This window comes from Falco cherrug, chromosome 4, assembly GCF_023634085.1.
Source record: "Falco cherrug isolate bFalChe1 chromosome 4, bFalChe1.pri, whole genome shotgun sequence".
NCBI classification, from domain to species: domain Eukaryota; kingdom Metazoa; phylum Chordata; class Aves; order Falconiformes; family Falconidae; genus Falco; species Falco cherrug.
The window spans coordinates 109,967,312-109,991,841 of NC_073700.1; the positions used below are offsets into that span (position 1 = coordinate 109,967,312).

A 24,530-nucleotide genomic window follows, 5' to 3' on the forward strand; every position below is an offset into this window, starting at 1 on the left:
CTTCTTGTTGCATAGGCAAAATTGTATTGTCAGTCTCTACAACTGGTACTCTTCTCTGTTAGCTGTAGTGTGGGCCTCCGGGTGATTGAAACCTTTTTGTCTGGCGCTGGAGTGATTGATTAAACTTTAATGACCCTTGGAGGGATTTAAGCAAAACTTTTACATTTCTGTGCCTTATATTGCAGGGGTGTGAGCGGTAGACCTTGCACAAGAGACCTTTTCTTTGCTGCTGTATCTTCTTTCTGTCTTCTTGTGTCAGAATCTTCGAGAAACAGCCAAGGCAGGAGGGCTGCTCCTGTGAAGCATGCGTTGGCCCCTTTTATAACCCTGGGGGATAGTGCTTGCTTGCAGCAGAAAACAGTATCCCCCCTCCCCCCCCTTTTTTGCCATGTGCTGTGGGTGTCATTTGTGAAATTTTAATAATTACCTATGTGATAATCAAATCTGGATCAAGGAGTGAACGTGAATTCCTCTTTACATGAAGGTGCTGTACAAAATGTAACAGTGGGTGTTTTAGAACCAGTTTGAAAGCCAGCGAAAGAATTCTTAAGTCCAGGACAATATGGGTTTATAAATTCAAAGTTAAGTTTGGATGAGGAGCATGTGGTCCAGCATAATTCCATTAAGCTGAGGATCCTGGTGAATGGAGTCTGGCTGGCTGACTCCAATAATTTATTTAAAAAAAAAAAAAAAGTCTTTGTCAAATCAAATATGTTACAACTACTAAAGAAACTTTGCTCAGAAAACAGATGAAGACTGAGAAGCCATGGATGTAAGATTTTTTGAAAAATTTAAAATATCTAAATACACAGTTATTTCATTAGGGGCTAAATGGAAATGACAAAGAAGCAGTTCTCAAGTATGCTGCTTAAAAGAACCAAATATTTCTGTAAAGAATCTGTTGCAGTGGTTTTTAGGCTGTCTGGCCCACTGTCTTCTCCTGAGCTTGCAGGAAGGGAAGGAGGAGAAATGCTGGTACTGCTTGCCTTCCAAGGAAGGAGTCAAGAAGAAATACTCGAGGGTGTGGTATCAGCATTTGTAACCCAAGCTGCATCGCCCAAATTAGAAAGAATTAAAACGAGAAACAGATGACACTGCTTTAAGTATTCTTTAATAAAATACACTGCTGGCTCTTCTTAGAGGCAAGTTATTCCCTACAAATTATTGAAACCCATTGGAAGACACAGTGGTGATGGGGATGGCTCCAGGGCAAAACTTCACAGGCTAGGCGGTCTTTGGAACAAGTGCTCTGAAGATCAAAATGCTAACTTTTCTTGAACCAGTGTTTCCAAAGCTAAACAATTTTGTTATATTTATTCTCCTGAATGAAATGCCTTTTCTTTAGCATTTATCTTTTGATTCTTGCGTGTTAAATTAATTCAGAGCTATTAGGCTACTACATTTGCAAGGTACTGAAGTAGTCTTTGTGAAAGTATTCAAGACAGTTAATGAAGCTAATGAGATTTTATGTGATCTTCCTACTGATAACTTTTCACTAATCAGAAGACTCTAGGAAATGTTTTTTTTCAAATTCAGTATACATTAATCTTTAATAACAAAAAAAGCAGGGAGAAGGTATGCATATGAAAGTAAAACACCTCCTCTCTAGCCTAGATTCACAGTGCTTGTGCAACAGATGTGACCCCAATGTATTGCTACGTACAGATTCAAAGATAATTGAATCCCTCTGTAGTAGCTATTAAAAATGTGTAAACGCTATATTTCCAGATCAAAATGAAATGAAGAGATACGAAGAATTTTGGGAGAAGTGTATGAGAATGGGGGTGGGAGGGAAGAAAAGAAGACGAAAATACTTTTTGTGTTGCCAAAAATAATGCCTGCTACTTTGCTGAACTTTAACAGAAATATTTTCAGAAAATCTGTACCATTTTACAATTGCAGCCTGGGACATATAAAAGTGCTGAGCCTGAAGACACCCCCCCCATTTTCTGCATTTTAAAGAATATTATTTAAATACTTAAATTTTAGAGAAACATCCAGTTTCATATCGGATACAAGATACACTTCCATATTGCCAGTGTTTTTCCCTCTGTTTTCTAGCTAATGTCAAAGTTTTTACTAACAATAATTCAAATATGTAAAAATTTTGTTTCTTTTTTTGCATAAATGGGTGTTCAGTAAGTAAAAAGGAGGCTGGAAAAAATTTCAATAATTGTGGTTTTGTTTGGTGGGGTTTTTTTTAGTGTGTGTGTGGGGTTTGTTTTGTTTTGTTTTTTTACGGAAGATTAAGAAATGGCAGTTGCTGTTTTTTTTTCATATAATCAGATTGATGTATTTTGTCCTGGCAGTTTTCTTTTACAAGGACTGAAGAACAGTGAATTATTCTTATTTGAACAAGAAATCTTTACTATTATAATAGTCAAGCCTGTGGTCCTCTACTAGGAAAGCAAGCTGTAATCAACCACTTAGCTGTTACTGAATTACACTTATCTCCACTTCGCCTGTTTAACTTCCCATAAGCATGCTAAGCACCTCTTTAGAATGCATTGACCTCTAATTATTTCTTGCTTTATGTATCCCTTAGCCCACATTGAAGAAATAAAAAATATTCCTATTGGTATACAGTGCAGAATAATACAACCTGGTTTTGTTTTATTTATTTTGTATACAGAATGAAATTTTAACACCTTTGGGTCCTCCAAAAATCAACATGCCATGCATAATGATTGAATTTCATGCTTTATCATGTGAAGCAACACTGATGAAACTGTTTCTAAGTAATGGGCTAAATTTACTACTGCAGTAGGGTGCAAAATTGCACATGCAGGCTTTTGACTGTCTGATTACCAAGTTGCAAAAATTGTAGCCGTGCCATAAGCTGTATCTGAGGTCTTTCTGAAGTCACAAGATGCACTGGATTTGTGCAGTGGAACCTGTACATTAATACACCTACGTTAATAATGTTGATGTTTTCCTGAAGTCAAAGCATGACTGGTGGAAAAACTGGCTTTATGCTTGAGTGAGAGCATTTCACTTTCTTTTCACTGGAGGAATTTTTAGCCTGGCAGCAATAGCATTATAATAACTGCCAGCTGCTCACTTGGCACAAATGTGCCTAGAACCAAGAGGAAGAGCCTGGTGCATTATATGTGTAATTTACTTTTCTCTAAAACTTGAAGGTTTAGACCTCATAAATATTTTGATCTGGTCTTTGATGGCCTTTGTACGTATCAGTCTGGGAATATGCACGCGGAGCATAGCTTGCAGGTTTTAGTTTGGAGTACATTGAAGTAATTCCCACCACGATAAGAAGAGGAATTATTCTGGGAGATTCATCTGTGAGTGGGTGGTCAAGAAAGAAGGAAAACCTTTAATGTTAAGCAGATGATCTCATTTTATACTGTATATTGGGGGTGCAAGATAATAATCTCCCCAAATATTGGATAGTATTGATCTGATTTTCACATCAAAGAAAATAAGGTTCAAGACATTATTTATGAGGTAGAAAGTCAGGAATGAAAAGGAGCCTTTTTTTGTATCCTCCACTTTGTGCTTGCCCACCACTGTCAGGGCAATGATACAGCACAAGTTAGGTCTGGAAGGGTATGCAGGAGCGATCGTACCTTTCCCCACCTGTAAACTTGCACAGCTACAAGCCACAGAACACTTCTTGACTCACAGTGGTACTTTACTTTTTGGTGTTGAAAATTTATTTAAAATTGACTTCAGAAATTACAGTGTACCAAAGGAGAAACCAGGGAAGACTATGGGTCTTTATAATATATTTATTTCCAAATCCTTGAGACCTATCTGGAAACAGCCCATACAGGGGTAGGAAGACATATAGTGATCTCTGCTTGTCAGATTTTGGGAAAGAAATTTTGCTCTGAACTGGTAGTCAGCTTGACCGTAAGTATCTGAGCAACAAACACTGAGACACTCAGGAAAGTTAATACCAGTAGGTGCTATCTTGCATCTCTGCATTTCATTTGTTATAGTGGACAATCTCCAGTGAAGTTAGAGGAAACTGAAATTCAGGCCATTGCACCTGCATCCATTGGGGAAGGGAAAAAATTTCCTTATCATGATGTCCTGGGGCGTGCAAGGAGTATAATATTTGGGAATTCAGAGCTCTAAACTATAAAGGAGCATGTGACTCAAAGCATGTTGTTTTATTTGCTTCATAGTTCTTTGTTTAAAAAAAAAAAAGTAATGCCTTTTTTCTTGGCAGTCTTTCTCTGTGTTAAATAGATATTTTTTTACTTTTTTTTTTATGGAGGGAGCTGTCTTACTCAAAGTCCCATTCGCTAGTCAACTAATGAGCCTCCGATCTCAGCTGTTAGTGCAATGTAAACAAATGCTGCTTTACTATAACAAAAGTGCAGCTTTACTGATACTTTTTTTAGGAGATTTGTGTCAAGCCTGATCTATTTCAAATGAATGGGCAAGCAACACTTTGATTGAAATCAACTGCAAAAACCAACCTCCTATGCAAATTCCAGACTTTCAGTTGAGAGTTCCCACAGCTAGGGATTGCAGTTCACTCTAAATCCTGTTTGAGATGTGGACAAGAGGGTAAAGCAATGGAAAAAAATGGAAGAAAGGTAGAAAGGAAACACAGTTTAGGTGCCTTCCATGCTGACTAGGCAGTAGCTGTAAACAAGAAGTCATTCTCTCTTCTTTCATCTCTCCATTGTTTTTATAGCAGCACAGGGGTAGGAGTATATCTGCATTTGTGCTGCCTTCCTGCCACATATGCACAACACCTGGGAATAATGTGAATCTGCGAGGAGGTAGTTCTTTCTATTTCCTTTATACTTTTTGTACTACTTAGTCTCTCTCCCCTTCCTTCTGGAGGTACAGGGCAATGAAAGAAGGTATTTAGCCAGATTTATGCTTTTTCTTTCATGTACAGCTGATGTGTCTTGGGATATTACAATTAAGTCTGTTTCTCCTGCCCTTCTATCATATTTTTTGGTTCCCAGGCTTCTCTGACAGAAGGATGATAATATGTGTGTGATCTGTTTCTGTTTCAACTGCTTACAAATTGTGAGTGGCAGTGGGGCTGACCAGCCGCTGCTTGTTTCATGGAGTAACAGCCTCATGCTTTGAGGAACAGAAAAAGAAACTGGCATCTCTACAGGTTGAGGGTGGGAGGAGGACTTCCTTCTGCAGTGTCACCAGAAGAGTGGGAAAACTACCTTTTTTCATGAAGGTTCTTTTCCTTGCAAGCTTTCAGTGCCCTATGCAAAATAAATGTAGTCTCAGAAAAAGCTGTAGTCAAATTTATCTGGACTTGTCTCGGCAGAAGTAGCAAAACTGAGAGTAGGGTTTTGACTCCGAATTAGTCAATTCAGATGAGCTTCTACCTACAGACACAATAAGATGAAGGACACCCCCAAGTATGTGTTTCTCTGGTACTGTGTGTCCCATTTGATTTCGCTGCTCACTAAATGTTCACTTGCCAAGCTGCCTCATCAAAACCCAGACTGACACCAACGATAATGTATACAATTAGATCCAAACAGTGGTTGAAATTCTTAAAATAAAAAATTTAAAGAGTGAACTGGTTTTGTTTATTTGTTTAATTAGGTTGTATGTCTTACACATCTGTGGGGATGCAGTGTTCTAAAATGAGCCCTACTGGAAGAGGCAAAGCTGTAAGTGTTGCACACTGATGCCTCCCAATGACCAATATAAAGCAGCACACTATGTATATTTGTAAAACTCTACACCTCCCCCACTCCTAGTATCATCATTAGGTCATGTTGTTAAGTAACAAACTTCCCACATACCAGCCAGCGAGTGTCTTTGTTTTCTGATTGCATAATGTCAAGCAAGGGGACAGCTGCATCATTTTGTAACGCACGTACGTGGAGCCACAAATCTTGTATCTTTAATACAGTAGTAAAAATTCCATAGAAGCTGAAATAACAACCTAGTGTACTCCTGATCTTTAAAAATAATATTAATAAAAAAGAACCTCAGTGGAAGTGTCAATGTATATAAAATTCTGTCTACTACCTTATGGTATCCAACAAAATCTTTTTTTTTGTCTAAAAAGCCAGCTGTATTTACAGAATGCAGACTCATTTTGACTGTTGTCATACTTTAAAAAATAACATTCCCTGTGTGTTCCTGTCTTTTTCTTGTTGCTTCCCTTCCACTACCGTATTTAAGTCTACCATAAACCAACTAATTTGTGGACACTGATTAAAAAAATTTCTATTTTAAGTGACAACCTAAAAATCCAGGAAGTTGGCATCACCTTCCAGAGATAGTGTTCTTTGTTCAGGGTCAGACAATTGATCTTTAACCCACACTGCATATTTTAAAGTGTGTGGTTTGTGTTGTGGGTTTTTTTTTTTTTTTTTTTTTTTTTAGCACAGGCGTTGTCTGCTGATATCAGTCCTTTTTTGTATCTTTGTATTGGTAGAACTTAATGAAATTACATATTTTTTGATGAATAATTGTTGCTTTGTAAACTTGCCATCTACCTACAGTGGCTTTTATGAATATTTGATGATAATAAGCAGTAGGAACTTCACTGTGATGCTCACATGCACTTAACAAAAAACCCAGGAGCACAGGATATAGCTTTTGTTTTGCTTTTTTGCTTGTTGTAAAGAGTATGACTTTTATATACATGTTAATAGTTAGACATATCTAATATTTTCCTGTTGTTAATACTAGGACTTCCATTTAAACAGTTCTGTTGTTTTAGGAGTGAAAAGATGCAGAATGGAAAACGTAGTTTTTAACATCTAGACTTCTATTTGAAGTTGAGGCAGGGCCAGCTGGTCAGTCTCATGCTCCTAGCTATGAGTTAGCAGCTGAGAAAAAGGAAATAATACAGTGGAACATACTCAGTATTTTCCAGATGCAGCCATGTTCTACAAAACATGTGGATCAATAATTTTGTAAATTTCTGTGCAGTGTCTTTGGTTTATCCAGTATCGCCTTATCGATCCTATAGACAATACTTTTGTGGCATATTGCAAATTCAGCAATGTCTGTCAAAAGCAGGGATCACCTCTTATTATCTCTTCATCTGGTTTGGTTTCTTTTCGTAGACAATGTAATAGGGGATCATCACCTTGTATGTTGTTTCAGGATGGTTTTTGTATGAAGCTGGTATTGAAAACTGTATTCCTGATTGGCGTTGCGTTGTGATACTTGATTTTGTTTGCACATTTGAAAAATTACTGCTTTCATTATCCTACTTGCTTTACAGAACACGTTCAGAACACAAATGAATGTTTTCTAAGTTGCCATAGCTTTGTTTAATTATATATTTTTCCTTCTGAGACTTGCAGGGCCTGCTATACAGCTACGTTTTTCCTTACTGAAGTGGTGAGGACAGCAGTAACAGCTCTGACATTTATAATTGGAGGGTTTGTGTACATAAAATAATCTGGCATAGTAGTTACTAGAATTGTTTTTTCCAGTAGCTCCTGCATATTGACAATGTAAAATCTGTAAGTTTATTAACACTACTACAGCATTTTTCTTCAAAAGTGGTGCTTTACAGAATTTATTTTTCTTTCAGGGAATCAGTTTCCTCCTATTGCAGCTCAGGATCTTCAGTTTGTTCTGAAGGCTGGATACCTGGAAAAACGCAGAAAAGGTAAGTCTCAACAATCTTTATGAAAATAGTGCATATTTTGTATCTGGGAAGTCCATGTGTCAGTATTTGATATTATACACGCAGATGACTTTAAACAGGAGTGATAGGTAAAATTAAATAGAAGCCGAAATGTTGAAGCATTGCTATGTAAAAGAAGCACAGCACATAATTGCTCCTGTAGTATGAAAAGAAAATCTTATTTCTTTATTGACTAACAAAATCATGCTATGAAAGTCCACTGTCAGCCATAATTCAGAGACTTTCAGATATTTTTGAAGAAAACATTAGGAACGTATGTAAAAGTACCATATGTTGACTTCATGTTTCACTGAGCATCAAGATTTATTTTCCTTCAAGAGGCCAAATATTGATCTCAGCTTTGGTTCAGTCAATATTTACCTTGATTCAATAAATCTTACATTGTCACTTTAATACCCACTTAATGCTGCAATAACTCTAGGAAATATTTAGGAAGTTGTTCATTATTTCCTTATATTTAATGTTACACATGACTTCTCTCCGTATATGATTTCAAATTCTCATTTCTTTTCTTACCACCAATTTTTATTCTTTCATTTCTAATTTCATTCCCAGTGCCATACATTTCTCTTCTTCATATCCAGATTTTCTTTCATTTCCTTAGCACCTTTCCTACCTCTTCCTCCCTCTTACCTCACCCATGAAAAGAAGTAACATATTTGTGTTTAATAATGACATAAAGTGATATAACACAAATCATATTAATTGCAGATCACAGTTTTCTTGGCTTTGAATGGCAGAAACGTTGGTGTGCTATCAGTAAGACGGTCTTCTATTATTATGGAAGTGACAAAGGTAATTATAATAATGATGATAAACTATAAAAATAATCTTTTAATGCACAAAAGAATATGAAAGCTTTAGTGGAATTGGAAACTGTGAATCTAAGGTAATTTTAAGAAAATAGGTGAAAATTTCAAGAGGTTAGTTTGTTCTTAAACAGTGCTGTGAATTTTAAAAATGAGTAAATATTCTTCAGAATCTGTAAGTGATGTGCTCATTTTCTAAAGCAGGGAAACTGAGCAAAAAGATTAAGTTACTTGTAAAGCTACTTTGTGTGCCAATAACAGCGAGAGCTATTTGATTTGATAGTATGCTGGTAGTTGATTTACTGGACAGAAAATATTCTTTCTGTCCAAATAGAATTTTAATTTTAAAACACCCTCTAGCAATTATACCTTCCAAATTCTTTAAGGATGGTTCTATCCAAGAAAATTTTAGTTCCAAAACTGCATAGTAGAGCTCTGTGTTTCTTTCTAAATAGCTTATGTTTTGAAAAAGCTAGAAAGACGTAATGTATTTAATTAAAAGCTAGTCATGGAGACTGAAACCAGCTTCTGAAGGTGACTTTTAACTTTTAATAGCCAGTTTAAAGAGAAGCTGGCATAAATGTTGGGATATCGCTTTGAATTTTTAAAATTGACAGTCAAATAAAATATCCTTTAAATTGTGTGCCAAGTGTATTTGATGTTTAAGGGTAAAACAAGTGATATAAAGATATGTCTGAGCAACTTTAGAAAGTGTAATTATGTCTCCCCCCACCCCCAAATACTTATTTCTGGGCAGACTTTACATTGAAGGTTTTTTTTCCTTCTGCTTATGTTTGGGTGACTTTACTTGAGGTTAGTGCAGGTGGTTATTTTGTGTTGTTTTATTCAAAGACTAATTTAATTTGATCCAGTTTGTTTCATTCCTCAATTTGCTGACCTATTTAAACTCATTCTTTCTTTAATTCCAAAGAAATAAGGGTCTAATTCTAAGTCCAGTTTTCATCTTGCTACAGTTTCCCATGATAGTTCCTGTTTCCAGACTATTGTTAGCTTATCTGCTAAATGTTCCCTTTTCTTCTTTACTCTTTCTTTGGGATTTATGGATTGATTAAGCTTCAAAAGCGTAAACAATCTTTATTGAAAAATTTTGCGGAGGTGTGACTTAACACTGATTTGTCAGTAATGATTTATTTCTTTATCTGGAAAAGTATCGTGTGCTGTTTGTTTTTATATAGTTATATGTTACCCAGTACTTAAAAAATGGCAAATATTTTAATCAGTTTTGCTAGTTCTTAAAGATTGTTATGAGTTTTTAAATCTTTGTCTTTTCCTCTGCTAGTTTTTGGAGGAAGAAAAGAAAAAGCTTGATAATTTTACTCTTTTTTTTTTTTTTTTTTTTTTTTTTTTCTTTCTCCTTTGTGTCTATGCTAATCATTATTTATGCTTTCTAGCATATGGTTTTTGGATTGAGGCAGGAAATTGCCCACCTGCCCTTTCCCACCCTTTTTTTTTTTTTTTTTTTTCTTTTCTTTCTTTTGTAACAACCTGACTATCAAGGCTGTGTTGTAACTTCTAATACCAGTGCTGAAAGTTGATACATGGAAACTTGTTCCCTAGCACTTGGCAGGTTGGTGTCATGTTAGGAATTGCCTGTGATATACTGTGGGATCTCTTTTCTTTATGGATCTATACACAGATGCTTTGGCTTATATATTTATAGGTTTTGTAGGCTGCAGATTTTTTGGGGGAGATCTTCCTAACTGTAACCTAATGTGGGAGAGGCACACAGTCCATGGGAATTGTGTGGGCTGGACTCCAAACAGTAGCTCGTGGAGGAAGCAAAAAAATCAGATGGACGAATTTCTGCCCTACTTCCATGTGACTGGTGCTGTTAGTGTAGAAAAACTCCTGCAGCATGGTGGAATCGTTTCGTCTTGCAGATCTGAGATGACCAACAGTCATTCCAGAAGCTGCCATTGAAGAAGAAAGCTTTTTTCTAGACTGATCGGAGGTACTTTTTTCAGCCCTCTGATGCCATAATACATAAAGTTGCCTGTTCCAGTGCAGAAGCCAGTTGCCATCGCTGTGTGGAAACTAGATACTGGCGACTGCTGTAGGTCCATGGCAAACTAGTTTGCTGCTGAAACCGGTGGTTGTGAATGTATGTGCTGGTGTTTATCATGCTGTTTAACTGCAGGCTGCATGTCAGCATGGACGACTTGTGCGATGAGACAGTCCTGAGGAGACGTGGCATTTAGTCACTGGAAGAACCTGAAACTGTTTTCACTCCCACTGTTGCAGCCAGCAGTGGTACCTGCTGTAGTATGCTGTTGTGTTGGGGCCCTTCTTCTTTTGCTGTGACCCTTGATGCTGATAACTTGGACCACATGGAAAATCAGTATGTGTTCTTCCAGCCTGCAGGACGGTGGTGAAGTGTGCATTTGCGTGGCTTTGTGCAAATTGCTGCCAACTCCTGAACTGTGGGGATGGCATCTGTCTAAATGATGCCGGTCTGCCCTGGCCTGTGCAGTGTCTGCAGATGTTTTGTATCAGCTGGGCCCTGGGTTCTAACAGGTTCCAGGGCTGATTCACACAACAGGAAAATTCCCCCTCGTTGACGTGAGCCTGGTTTGAAGAGAGATGAGGATTCAGTATGTGCTCAGTCCTGCTGCCCACGTCACTTTTAACGGGTAATGTAGTGCTCGTGCCTGTGTATTGTGGGATGTAAGGCAGAGAGGCAGCAGGAATTTCTGGGTCCTGCTTGGCTTGTTTTGCATTGCGTATATGTTTAAAACTGGACACCTTGGTGAATAATCTGTGAAGGTTATTTTGTGTCTTGCGCAGTGTCTATTCTGTTGGCCAGGGTTTGATTTTCATGCTTAAGTATCAGTGTAAATGTAACTGAGTGCTAAATGTGAGGCTATAGGATGCCTTTTTATTAGGTTGTGTAGGTTTGTTGTTTCCAAAACACTTTTAATTCTTCTTTCTGCTTTTTACACGGGGAAAGCAAGAAGTGTGGAAGTGTTTAAAGTTCACAAAAACATGTAAGGAAAAGTTTCAGAATCATTTATTAAGACTGAATGATGAAAAATATGAGACCTAATCCAGGAGAATATAGTACAAGCTAAAGCCTGTAAAAATACAGTAAATGACTGTGTGTTTGTGTGTGTGCTCATCTAAGAAACTACAAGCATTCTTTTAACAGTTGTGATGCCTGCAGGCTAATGATTGTCTTGTTTCCTCCTCTATTTTCTCACACATTTGGTGAGCATTGGATAGTGAAACAATGTTATTTATCCCTGCAATATAGACAGGTCTAAGTGAATCACCAACGTTTTTTCTTTCACTGATCGATGATATATGGAGTAGATGGAGGAACAAGGCTTAAAGGTTTGACCTAATTATGTGTCAGAAATAGGTATTGCAGGAAGCACATGTGTATTTGTGCTTGTGCTGCAGTACCTGTTGCCAGCATGTGGCCCACAACATTGCAGAGAAGCATGTTCAAATGTCAGAGCTGGCTTGGATTTCCAGAAGCTTGCCTGGTCGTCCTTTTCAGTCTTTCCTTCCATAAACCTTTTCTAGACCTTCCCTTTTCTTTGCTTCCATGCAATTGCATCCTGACTTGGGCACCCTGTTTGCATATCGTTTTTCTATATGATCTCTGGCAGTTCCTGTACTAAGGCAGCTAGGTGGTACGGCTAACCTTTCAGACCTCAAAGTGCATGTGAAGAAGGAAAGTTAATTTGTTGCTTTATAAATGAATGAATTAGTGGCTTCATTACTTCTTCCTCACTAGGCCACGATGTTATATGCCCTTCTGTCTCAGCAAACTGGAGAGATCAGCTAAATGTTTAGCAAGACAGTAATTGATAACATCATGGTAATTTTCCTCTCTGTTAATGGGCACTAAAAATTTATTTTCATTTTTATAACTTGAAAATGGTATCTGCCTGCCTGCCAGTAATACGATGTTGAAGAGGAGGATAATTCAGAGGCTTTTAGACAACTCTTGAGTGGTTTTTTTCCCAATTATTATTTTTTATTTTTAAAATGGATTTCTCTGAATAGTAAGATAGTGGTGGCCAGGCCAATGGATGGACTACATCTCTTTGTGCAAAAGAGAGGTTTTGTTTTATTTTGTGTCTTGGTTTTTTGAAGAACTTGGTGAGTGAACAATATTAAGGGAGAGGGAAACCTAATTAGAGCTGTATTTGAAAATCTGTCCTAGTGACTTTACCTACCAGGCTACTGGAATTTCTGCCACATGCTAAGGTTGCAAATTTCTCCTTCTAGGAGTGACGAAAGATATACAAACCCAATGGAAAGCTGTTGGAAGTATCTTTTTGCTTTTAGCTACAGACCTCCTTCTCGTAGTCTTCCTTCTCTGAACAACCACATAGGAAAGGCAAAAATCCTGGTTTAGTTCAGACTTCACTTTTGACAGAGTCCATAATTGAAATCTGCAGGAATTGTGAATGTTCAGCAGGACTTTGTTGTAGCAGGGTGATGGCAATCAAAGGCATCTATCTAATGAGTACTGAATCTTCTGCTATGAGAACGTTAAATTCAGACTTCGAGAGGCACACTTGCCATTAATAGTACGTTATTTAGAAAATAATGATTGAGCATAAGCAAACTGAATATAAACAACTGGTGCTCTAAATAAGGTGTTTCAATCATTGCTTCTATTCCTTCATTTTTTTAAATTTAGATTTCTCAGAGGACTAGATTAAAGGAAAGGGAAAAACAAAATCAGTTGTATTTCAGATCTGCTGTCTGAAAGGGAAGAACTCCTATTGACGTGTTTGGAAAGGACTGTTCCAAAAGCTGGAAAAAGAATTACCATTTTGGAGATACTGGCACTTACTATTTTTAGAAAGCTGACATCCTGCGTATGGAAAAGTATGTGAAACTACGTTTTAGCATGAAGGCTTGTAAACCATAAGATCTTACAGGCTCTTAATTTCAAGATGGAGAGAGTTAAATTATAGATTAGAATAGTATCTATGAATGCTTTATCGCTCTCTGAAATTTTTCTGTTTGCCTTTGTTCCTTTTGCCTTTCTCTGTAACTTCTTTCCTCTCTACTATCGAAGTCCTTTCTGTTCTTCAGAAAAAAATATGCACTAATTCTTTTTACATGTGCTAATAATATGGGCACATTGCCTTAGGCCTCAAATTTACAACCCAGTCATTTCAAGACCCCATTGAAGGTTTACCCTTCTTTGTTTTAAAAGTTCCCATGGACTCAGTTACGCAAGGTTACTCAAAACCCTTTTTCTCTGCTTCCCTTGAGACTCTTTTTTTCCCCCAATATAATATTGGCCCTGTTTCCGTTGTTAACAACATTTCACTATTTTTAGGATGAGTGACCTTTATATGTAAGAAAAATGTTTGAAGTAGCTCTCAAATTTCATTCAGATCTGTTTTCTCTATTTTAAATATAGCCCCTCATATTTATTTCTCTCAAATATCTATGTACTAGTTTTGACTTCTTTTTTTGTTTAATACTTAGTGCCTGACTCCCCACTCTGTTATACTACCTTTTTACAATTCTGCATTTTTGATGCAAAATGATCTACACAGACCCAGATAGATTTTTCTGTTGTGTGTCTGATAGGAGAAGGGAACAGAAGGATGAGGAGATGAGAGCAAAGAAAAGAACAGTTTATTCTGAAACGAGGTTGGACTTAATTGTAGAACAACTTAAGCTCGATGATGATCATGATTTTTTTTGTTTGTTTTGTTTTTACAAGGCTGATAGCATTATACTTTTTACAATTCTATGTTGTTCTGGGACAACTTAAGGGTTTCCCATTGTTGAATTGCAAAGCCCTATCTTCAGAAAATAAGAGGCAGCAAGAATGTTAATTGTTCTTCAGAGAAGTATGTTCCATCCACATGTCTCTCCCTAGTTCCTCCTAAATATGCTGTTGTATTCCTGGCTAGGCAAAACTCAGGTTCTGGTTTGAGGGTTCAAAATGAAAGTGAAATCTCTGTAATGTAGATGTGCTTCCTGAAGCTACTTCTAAGGCACCCACCATAAAAACCAACTACATCTAATTTTAAGTATCCATTTAAAATACTTGTCTTTGAAATTTTTAAAACATCAAAAACTGTTTAACTCTCCCTAAAGCCCAGTCTCCAGAAAATAGTTCTGATATAAACAACATGACTCTGATTGTGGAACTTCACCGAAATCACTGAGGCATTAACTTCACTGGGCAGCTTTAAATTGAAAGCCAGGTCTGTCTGCACGCCTATGCAGCTGCATGCCTTTGCTGATAAATGAAGGTGAGATGATCATCAGGTCTGATTGATTACAAGATGGCCCTGTCTTCAAGCCTGCACCTGACTACTGTGCCTGGCCAAACAGCTACCATGGGTTGTGGTTTGCTCCACGGTGATCAAGTGGTGGACTTGGTCTCCAGTCCTACTTGGAAAGGTGTATTCTTCAAGAGCAACTGGGATTTGTAGACCTCCAGTGCTTGTCACCATCAGAGCATGCAGCTGAGCTATAGCTGACCTGTGTCCTGCCATTCTGGATTTGTGGAGCTGTTTCTCAGGTCATACCAGGTCCTATCTCTGGCTTGCTGCCCCAGAGAGTGTGAATGCATATGGAGAGTCTTTCTATCTACTTCAGTGGGCTCTGGGTCAGGGCTGTGAAGTATCTCACGGTCTTAAAATTTCCTCATGGTCAACATTTTAAGCATGTGCGTAATGCTGCACTGGACTTAGAGGTCCTTCACTGCACGGAGAGTTAGAAGCAAAAGTAGCAATCCTATGACTAGTCTGTTGCTGTAAAGGTCAGCGAAAGGATTTAATACCAAAGGATATATGTATTTTTTGGTGGTGCATACAGGTGATTTTCATTAGCACTGGAATAGCATGTTCAGAGAGGTAAGACAAAGACAATGTAAACAATGAAGCCATCAAATGCAATATGGATATTATGCACCGCATTCCCCTTCCAGTGCAAAGTACAACACCCTTGTGTTTTCAATGTAATGCTCTTTGAAAGAATGAGTTCAGAGGTCATCTGACATTAGCTCTGACGAACTGTATTGCCATAAAAGGGATCATCCACGTCACAGAGAAGCAGGCTCAGAAAGAATCCAAGAGACTAAATTTGAATGCTTGCCTGATTTTTATCCTGACAAAATGTTTTTACCTTTTGGACATGGTGTTTGTTTATTCTGTCTGGTGTGCTCCTATATTCTTGGGTTTTGATAAACCTCCAGCATGGGATAGTGAGAATTTAATGTTTCACTTCTTTTCCCTGAGGTCACAAGTGAGGGAGCAATAACATTTCTAGGCAGAAATGAATTTCTTTAAAAGGGGACCTAGTTAACCTATTGCAAATTATTATTTCTAATAGCTGCCTTGGTGCAATTCCATGAGTTTTGCATCTGTGTGCTGTTTGATATAGGAGTGGAGGATTGAGCAAATATAAAATATTAGCACTGCATCATTAGTACTTAAGGCAAAATAAAACTTACTGTGGGGGAAGGGACTAGAAGAGAAAATAGGGCAGTGTGCTGGATTTTCTCATGTAATTGTGCTATTTGGTATTTACTTGCCCTGGGTGAGAGTTCATAAAAAAAGTGAAAGGGACAAAGAATTTGTGTCTTTATGCATGTAAGATTACTAGCAAGGGTATTTGTATGGTGACTGCCCTTACATCCATTGATGTTCATGTTGCTGTCTTAGCCAATTTTCACCCTCTCAAAAGTGGAAAAAGGTTTCCTTTCCTATTAAATTTGCAGAAAGATGACAAAATTATGTCGAGATTTGTAGTTTTTTCTGTTTTGTCTACTGTAAAAGTTTTCTCCTTTGTTGACAAACATAAGCAATAGATGCTGTATTTGCACCTAAGTTCTGTTCAGCAATACTTAAAGTAGTTTTGCTGCTGTGCTTGATGCTTATTGTTAATTGATTATTTTCTGTACTGTGGAGAAAAACTACACTTATGGCATTTTCCTTCATTTGCAACTGCACTTTTTTTCTTTGCCTGAGAAAATGTGACTGATGATGCCTATCTTTGCTTGAATGCTGCACTGTGATCTACAGAGATTGCAAAACTGAATTACTTTTACCAATTTGATTTGTTTTTCAAGTTTTTAATATTCACCAAAACATGCCAGAGCACATAAAATTGGATGTAGGGTTTGGTCTGAAGAGCTCAGAAGGAGCACACAGGTGCTGCTTGCCCAGTGTGCAGCATATTTAAACTCAGGCCTGTTCTAAGTGATACTTCTATAAACCAGACCTTTTGAAAAGTAGAATTGTCTTTAAAACAACCACATGGCTCTACATAATAAACTGTGGTAGGGTTCAGTACTTTTATTAGCTAACTAAATGTTTGCTGTGTTGAGGAAATACTTTTGGAACACACACCTGAGTTTATAACAAAATTCATTCTGTATTTCTGCCATGTGAAAAGGAGGCACAGCTTGGGGGTGGGTAGCAGAATGTGAAAGGAACCTTTTCCAGTTGCTTGAAAAGGAGTTTGAAGTTTATTTTTTGAGTGAAGTGGTTAGTTGAGGAGGGAGCTTTGCAAGTTCTGAGCTAGACAGGTTTTCCTATTGGTTTACTGAACCTGAAAGAGACACTGATTTATAGGAAACGTGTCTTGCAAGTTCCAGTTCTTGGCTTTCACTAGATACAAATGTCATAACATGCACTTCTTACTAAATAAGACCACCATCTGCAAGCATACCCCTGTGGAATTCCTTAGGCATCCTACAGAAAAATGTACTTTTGTGTACATCTTCCTTTAAAAGAAAGCTTTATCTCCAGAAGCATCACTTAATCATTTTGCTAAAAACCTCCCTGTTCTTTGTAAAATTCATGAAATAGAAAACAAAATCTGAATAAACGATAACCTGCTGAGCCCCTGACGTTCACTGTTGTAAATGAAGCTCTAACTTTGTTTTTTATCTCCAACAGACAAACAACAGAAAGGTGAATTTGCCTTAGAGGGCTACACCATCAGAATGAATAATAGCCTTCGAAAGGATGCAAAGAAAGATTGCTGTTTTGAAATCTCTGCTCCTGATAAGCGCATTTATCAGGTTGGACTCTTTTTATGTTGACTTGAAATTAAATTGATAAAGCCGTTACAATTCCAGTTACTGAATTAACATTTCAGTAAAACAACTTTCACTGACATCTTAATGAAAAAAGGAAACACTTGCTTGCTTATATCATATATTCATATATTAGGGAAAAAAATCTGATTTGAAATATGTATGTATGTCCTCAAATATTATCTTGTTGGACAAGAGCAAGGAAATCTATCATCTTTATCTACTGGTCATTTCAATGTTAGCATTTTAATAGCTATTGTATAGTATGTCTGTGATTTCTTGGATGAATTAAATAATACAAAAAAAAGTTGAAATTTATACCGGTGTTGAATACATATTGTATTGGTCATGGCTTTGGAAGGAAAATCTACGTAAAGGCACATATCAGCTTTGCAATTCAGAGATCTATCAGCTAGACATCAATATGGAATGTAAGTTTAATAAGTTTTAAATATCTGAGATTGCAGTTGAAAGCCAGTTAATTAAGCTGTCAGGTAGTGTGTTGGAGTCTGACAAGAACATTTTTAAGAAAACTGTACCCAGCAGTCTAAAGAAATTCATGGGTGTCTTCTAATTGTCAAGGGCAAATTTTGTTCGTCAGTTCTGGCTTTGACATTGATGAAGAGAAGCAGCTTTTTTCTGCACAGCTGCCAGCTGCTGATCAGAGTTTCAAATCCATCATCCTCTCCTTCAATTACGTAAATTTGTCAAAATTAGCTGTACATTATAAGAAGCATCCTTGCAAGAAAAGTACCATAAGACATGAAAAGAATTACTAATGTTTTTTTGAGGAAGTGATGAGAATGCTACAGTCCCTTTTTTTTATTGCTAATGAAATTGTAGTTGTGTTTTTGTCATTACTGCTAGTAGTTATTAATAAACATTTAACAGTTTACAGCTGCCACTCCCAAAGAAGCAGAGGAATGGGTACAGCAAGTCAAATTTGTGATTCAAGGTAAGTCGGCCCGTAAAGCTGTAGCCTTTATTGCCAATACTGCTTAGTGATGGTGATTCGGTCCATTAATGTATCTGTCACGTTTGTATATGTAATATTCTTACTTGTCCATGTTTTGAATAGCGAGTCCTGGTTTTCAGTCACGTTGTAGCTTTTATATGACCTTTCTCCTTTTGTAAGATTTCTGTTTTTCTCCAACAATAGTATTTAGCTTGAAAGTTTTCTCATATGAACATTGTAAGAAAATTAGCAGAGTATACTGTAAGCACCAGCTTATAAAAGAATTGTGTTTTCATTTTGCATGAATTTCTGCTTAGGCATTCTTTTCTTGTAAATGTTAACTTTTTAAACTGCTGTTATGTAGATATGGAATCTAATACTATTCCTGAGGAGGAGGAGGAGGAATATGATGATGTTGGACAAGTGAACAGTGAACCAATAGATGATAGCATTTATGAAGAAGTTAAAGGTATTTTTGAAATTTTTTACTTCGTGACTTGTGATGGTTTTATCTTCTCTATTTCTAGTTAACTCTGAGTGGCTGAAAGTAAGTGTGTAAAGTAACCCGATGAATAAGATACTTCCACATTTCCAGTTCTGCTATGACATTGAAAAAAAAAAAAAGTCTTCAACCAGGTCCAAGTGAGAACAATACAGTTTTCTTTAGCAGGGGTATCAAAATATTGCAGAATGTGTAAAAGCGGTCTCAGGGGACTTTGAGTTCGTTAACATTCTCTGGTATGCAATTTTTTTAAATTAAAAAATTGGCTTGCCTTACAGCCTTTTCCACCAACTTGCCCACCATTTTTTTCTTTATTCATTTTGTCATTTGTATTAAGCAGAAGTTCACTATCACTCCATATGTTATCAGCTGCTGCCTAATACATGGTACTAATAATCCTGCAAGAAAGCAATGGTTTGGTTTGAAGGGGCTCTGGAGATGCATTGTGAATAAAGCAACAGGAGTATTGACGTTCTTTTGTTTCATATCTTCCAGCATGATGTTGATTATACAGAAACCTTTACTTTCTGATGTGGTCAAATGATTATGCCTGTAGATGTCCAAGACTATCTATCCGGTGGCAAAACGAAGTAAAAAGAGCTTGGCAAAAGCTCTTAGAGTTGATCATAGACATTCAAGTTTTAGGTGAAAGGTGGTCGGTTTTGGTTATATTTTAAGAAGCTACGAAAAAAATCAGAATTCAGTTGCCATTAGCTAAGAAACGGTGTTTTGAAGTGGTATGACAATTGATAATCACTTTGTACGTTCTGCACGTCTTGCTGTTTGGAGCAGTGCAATTGTCAGCAATATCTTGAGAGGAAATAGTCATGTCATGTGATGCTGACTAACTTTCTGTATCTTTTATTAAAATTTCATTATAAATTAGAATTATTTTATGAATATTCTGACCATTGGAGAAAAGAACATTTTCTAGTGTGTCTTGGTTTTCATTTTAAGGTCATTTCCGTGAACCAAGGGAGCAGAGGGCATGAGTGGCTGGTGAAACTGATTATTGTAGAATTGTAGCTGCGCTCAATTCTTTAAGCACCTTTTTTTCTTTTTTTTTCCATTGCTTTGAATTGTGCTTAGACTATATCAGCACAGAATACATGTTCTGCTGAAATGGGGTGTTGTGTGTCATGCATGCTCAAAAACTCTTCTGCAGTGAATATAAAAGCTCCATTACAGGGCTTAATCTTACAGCTAGAGGATACAGCCAAACCTTGTTCCAGTGCTTGTTGGATGCTGAGGCTCTTATAGGTGGTGATCTTGGATGCTTGCTTATGCTTTTGTTAAAGAAGCTCTAGCTGTATCCTGGGGTAAATTACTCTTTCCTGAACTTATCTTACCTGTTCATTTGAATCTCAAACAATAAGTAGATCTGGAGCAATAACACGTACAATGTTGGTAGAGGGACAGTACTTAGTATATGCTTTGAGTTCTTTGCTTCGAGCTCTGTCTTCAGAGAATTGCTGCCTTGGTATGATTCTGCACGAATTTAGAGTATTTTCACTTAGATCCCATTTTTATGTCTTTTTTAGGAACTGTTGTCTCCTAATGTAGCTAATAAATCTGAAATGTAACAGAACAGCTGTTACAAAGAAAGGATAGTTCTTCTGTTATTCAAGAAATATAGTTTCAATTTTTAGTTAAATGAATTTCTTTCACCATGATCTTGGAATGGTGCTTCATTTTCATGTTACCAAGTAGGGATTATCTTTATCTCATGCTTTCTCCATCTTGTCTGTTACTGTCTGTTGTAAACTTTTCAGAAAGGACCATCTTACCTTGTGCAGTGGAGCTCTTAATTTTGTCTGTGATGTGTTGGCATAATTAAGCAAAAATAAAGCATAAATTTGCGATACATTTTAGGTGATTAAAGTGTCTGTTTCTCTTCCATAAGTGTGCTTTAATAGTAATTTGCTTAAATGGAATTAGAAACTTATGGCTTTGATGCCTTAGAGCAGTCCTCCTTTCTTAATACGTAGCATATTGGAGTGTTAGGTGAAATGCTAGTTGACAAACCTTGCAGGAGCAGGCCTAATTTGGTTCTTGTATAGCTGTTCATCTAAACTGGATGGTAAAAGGGCATACTCCAGTTTGGTCTCATCTGCCTTAATTAGGCCCGATTGGTTGCATTTAATTCCAGTTGGCTGTCCTTTCTATTTTCCCAGGTAAGTGAATTACTCTTTCTTCCTTTCATGATCAAAGGGTGGAGCATCATTATCCTTGCTGTTATCTGACTTAATAATATAGAACAAATAAGGAATTCTGAATGCCAGTTAAGAGAACAGAAAAAGAGTTACTTGTACAGCCACAAAGCTATGTTAAACTCTGGAATGCAGAAAGCAAATATATTTAGATCACTGTGAAGAGGGAGAAGAAATTAATTCTAACTTTGTTTTTATTCTCAAAGCATCTTCATGTTAGAGGCTTCTGATCCTCTGTTTCTGCAGATGCACTAGCTTTATACATATTGAATTTCAGGTGCACAGCTCATTGTATCTTGTTATTATTTATTTGGCTATAATTTTCAATTTCTTAAGTAAGTAAAATTTTGCATTTCTGTGGTTCTGTGGTGTTTTTTATATCAACGTTTCAGTAACAAATGAAACCAGTTCATGATGCAGTCCATTTGGTAATATTTGGTTTGGTATTTGAATAAAGAGTGTTTGAAAGAAAAAAAAGGATATGGAAATCTTTGGACACTTTTGAAAACTGGGATTTTTTGAGAACTGTTGCAGTAATCAGGACTGACTGATGCTGTATTCTCCAGCTATCTCATTGCTTAGCTATTTTTTTTTCCACCAACTTGTGGCAGGAGACAGTGTAGATGAATTTTCCAGGCAGGAATTGGATAGCTTCAAACCAGTATTCAGAATGGTCACAGTCTATTAGCCTATTAAAAGCACAGATTTCAGTGGCATTCAATTTGTCTGCTGGCAGGAGGAGTGCGTTGATAGTTGGAGGGGGTACAAAGAGAGGTGGGAAAACTAATCTTTTGATCTGTTAAGTCACTTTCTTCTTTAATAGCATGTACAAATTCCTATTTACCATAGAAGCATCATTTTCCTGGTTTTCAGTATTAGTCAGTGTTTTACTGTGGTTATTCAAGTAGAGTAAAAAATGCCAGAACTGCCAAAGATTTCCCAACTTGTAAAACCTTCCTTGCAAGATTGTTCAGGAAGAGAAACCTTTATACTGTCTTCAACAAACAAAGCTTTTGTCTTTTTGTTTTTTAATAAAAGCACGGAGGAAAACTTTGTTAAGCAAAATGAAAAATATTGTAAAGGCAGGCCCCTTTTTGCTTAATCAGATATTTATTTTCTGCCTTGGTACACATTATATAATTTGCAGTCCGCAGCTGGATATTTTAAGGTGTGACATAAAATAACTCGTAAAACTGTAGTATTAAATAACTGTGTATGTAGAACTACCTAGATGCATAGTGTTTCTAGCTTAGTGGTGTTTTAAGCAGAAGACTTGTCCTTGTCACAAGAGTGAACACTTGTGGCTTTAAAGATGATGCCATCTGTTACAGCCCTTGACTGATTGTTTTTTTTTTCCTTCTTCTTTTATTAAGTCAGGGTTTGAGACATAATTTTTAAGGGCCTTCAGTATGATCTTCTGCGGTTTCACATCTGTATGGAGCACATACCCAAAACTGCAATGCTAACTACTGCCTGTCACCTTGATCCTTTCTACAACCTCAACAGTTTGTGTACTGTCTACAACACTCCCGTACAACAGGAGGAAGGAGATGTTAATCCGAGCTAACATACTTATCTTAATTTTCACTCTTGTGTTATCTTTTTTTCTTCTGTTCTCTTTCTGCTCACAAACTTGCATTCTAGCGGTAGTGTCCATGGTGTACAGTATAGTTGCCATGAAAATGCTTCCAAAGGTAAGGTCTGATTCTTACTTTGGTGGTGCTTTTTTGGTGCATGGAGATGATAAAATGCCCTTAAAGAATGGGTAAGGTTGGATCTCTTCTCAGCCTGTCCATAACACAGAGAACTTCTGAGTGAGCAGGAGGGAAGGATGGCGGAATTCAGTGTTGTGGTGATCTCTGGTCAGGGGAACTGGTGTGGAGAATTGACCTAGCCAAGAACTCACTCGAATCAGTTCTTAGTTTACTAAGTAGATTAAACCTGAGGGTTGATTCAATCTCAGGTTGGGACATGGGTCATGGGAAGCCTGCTTTTGTTTTGATTCCTGCTTTCAGTCCTCTACCAAACAGTTTGGTCAAGCCCAGGTATCTGGCCGATTAATTCTGTTTTGCAGTGTACTGGAAGCAGAGCTAGGGAAACTGTAACTGAAACAAAGCTCAGGAAAAGGTAAATGGCTTATTTTATGCGGTAGCAAGCGTGCTATGCAAAGAAATGCTTTTTAATTTGTTTACTCAGTTTAAACAAAGTCTTTTAAATAGTTTTACAATTATATTGATATTTCAGAGCTTATTTCTGACATTGAGTGTTGAGGTGGGAAATGATCATCCTGTCTATCTGATGGTTGTCTCTTTAAGCAGCTTTGTCGCTTTCATTTTTTTGAACAGTTAATCTCTGCAGTTAAGCAGCATAACTTAATATCCTCCTCATCTCCTCTTGCTACTGGATTGCTTGAGCTCTGAAGAAGCAAACTTGTTTTTTGATGATGTACTCTTTTCATGAGCATGGAGGGAGGAAAAAAAGAATGTGACCTCATTTACCTGTTCTTGGGAAGGAGGAAGTTATGATTATGTAGTAGAGCTTGAGTGTAAGTTTGATCTGTCATTCACAAACACCACAGCAAATATTTGTGTTCTTAAAATGTGTCAGATGTATTGACTTCTTGGCACTAGAAGTGAAGATTTCACAGCACTGTGTTAATGAAAATGCCTTTTCAGGACACCTTTGCTTATTTTAGAGTTTTCAATATGTCACAGTCAGGGTCTGTGGGCACAACAAACATTTGGTGTCAAGCAGTCCCAGTTGTGAATTACAGCTGTATCATCAAGTTTCTAAAACCAGTAAGCTAAAATGAAGAAACTGTTAATTGGTTGTTGTAAACCTGAGCAGTAGGTTTAAGTCAGCAGAGACAGGGGTGGTTATGGAATCTGAGACGTTACCTATGATCATTGCTGTTAAGTCAGTATATCATGTATCCTGGTATATTGTCCAAATTCCTCCCAGCATCTGTTGTTTGCTTCAAGTAGTTATGGAATTCTTTACTTCTGGTGCACAGAAGTTCTATATAATGCTGGTGTGCCATCAGCTTTTTTTTTTGTGGGGTTTTTTTTCCACAGAAAGAATTCTAAATGCTTTTAATTTGTAAATGCAGTGATTTCAAAATATAAAGTGTAAGCAGGGAAGTAGGGTCTAGAGTATTTGAAGCTGAAAAGACTGGATGTAACATAAACATTTTTGAGGGCAGTACTAAAGATGAGTTTCCAAAATAATTGCTGAAAGTGTTTCAAATAATTTCAATTAAAACATCTTTAAGATTCAAGAACACAGCAAGGGATTTTTTTTCCTTTTAAAGCATTGAACATTCTTCAAAACCATTTTTTCAAAGATTGGATCTCAGTGTTGTTAAGAAATTAATAT

At 37.0% G+C, this 24,530-nt stretch overlaps 1 protein-coding gene across 1 annotated transcript in view; it reads left to right on the forward strand.

Moving 5' to 3' along the window:
• The window catches only part of SKAP2 (src kinase associated phosphoprotein 2), a 116,712-nt gene that overhangs the window by 62,265 nt on the left and 29,917 nt on the right, over positions 1-24,530 (forward strand). The window contains exons 5-9 of the mRNA XM_055707412.1: positions 7,511-7,588; positions 8,339-8,422; positions 17,349-17,473; positions 18,380-18,443; positions 18,808-18,912. Of these exons, the coding sequence (XP_055563387.1) occupies positions 7,511-7,588; positions 8,339-8,422; positions 17,349-17,473; positions 18,380-18,443; positions 18,808-18,912 (456 nt within the window). The remainder of the gene's footprint in view (positions 1-7,510; positions 7,589-8,338; positions 8,423-17,348; positions 17,474-18,379; positions 18,444-18,807; positions 18,913-24,530) is intronic.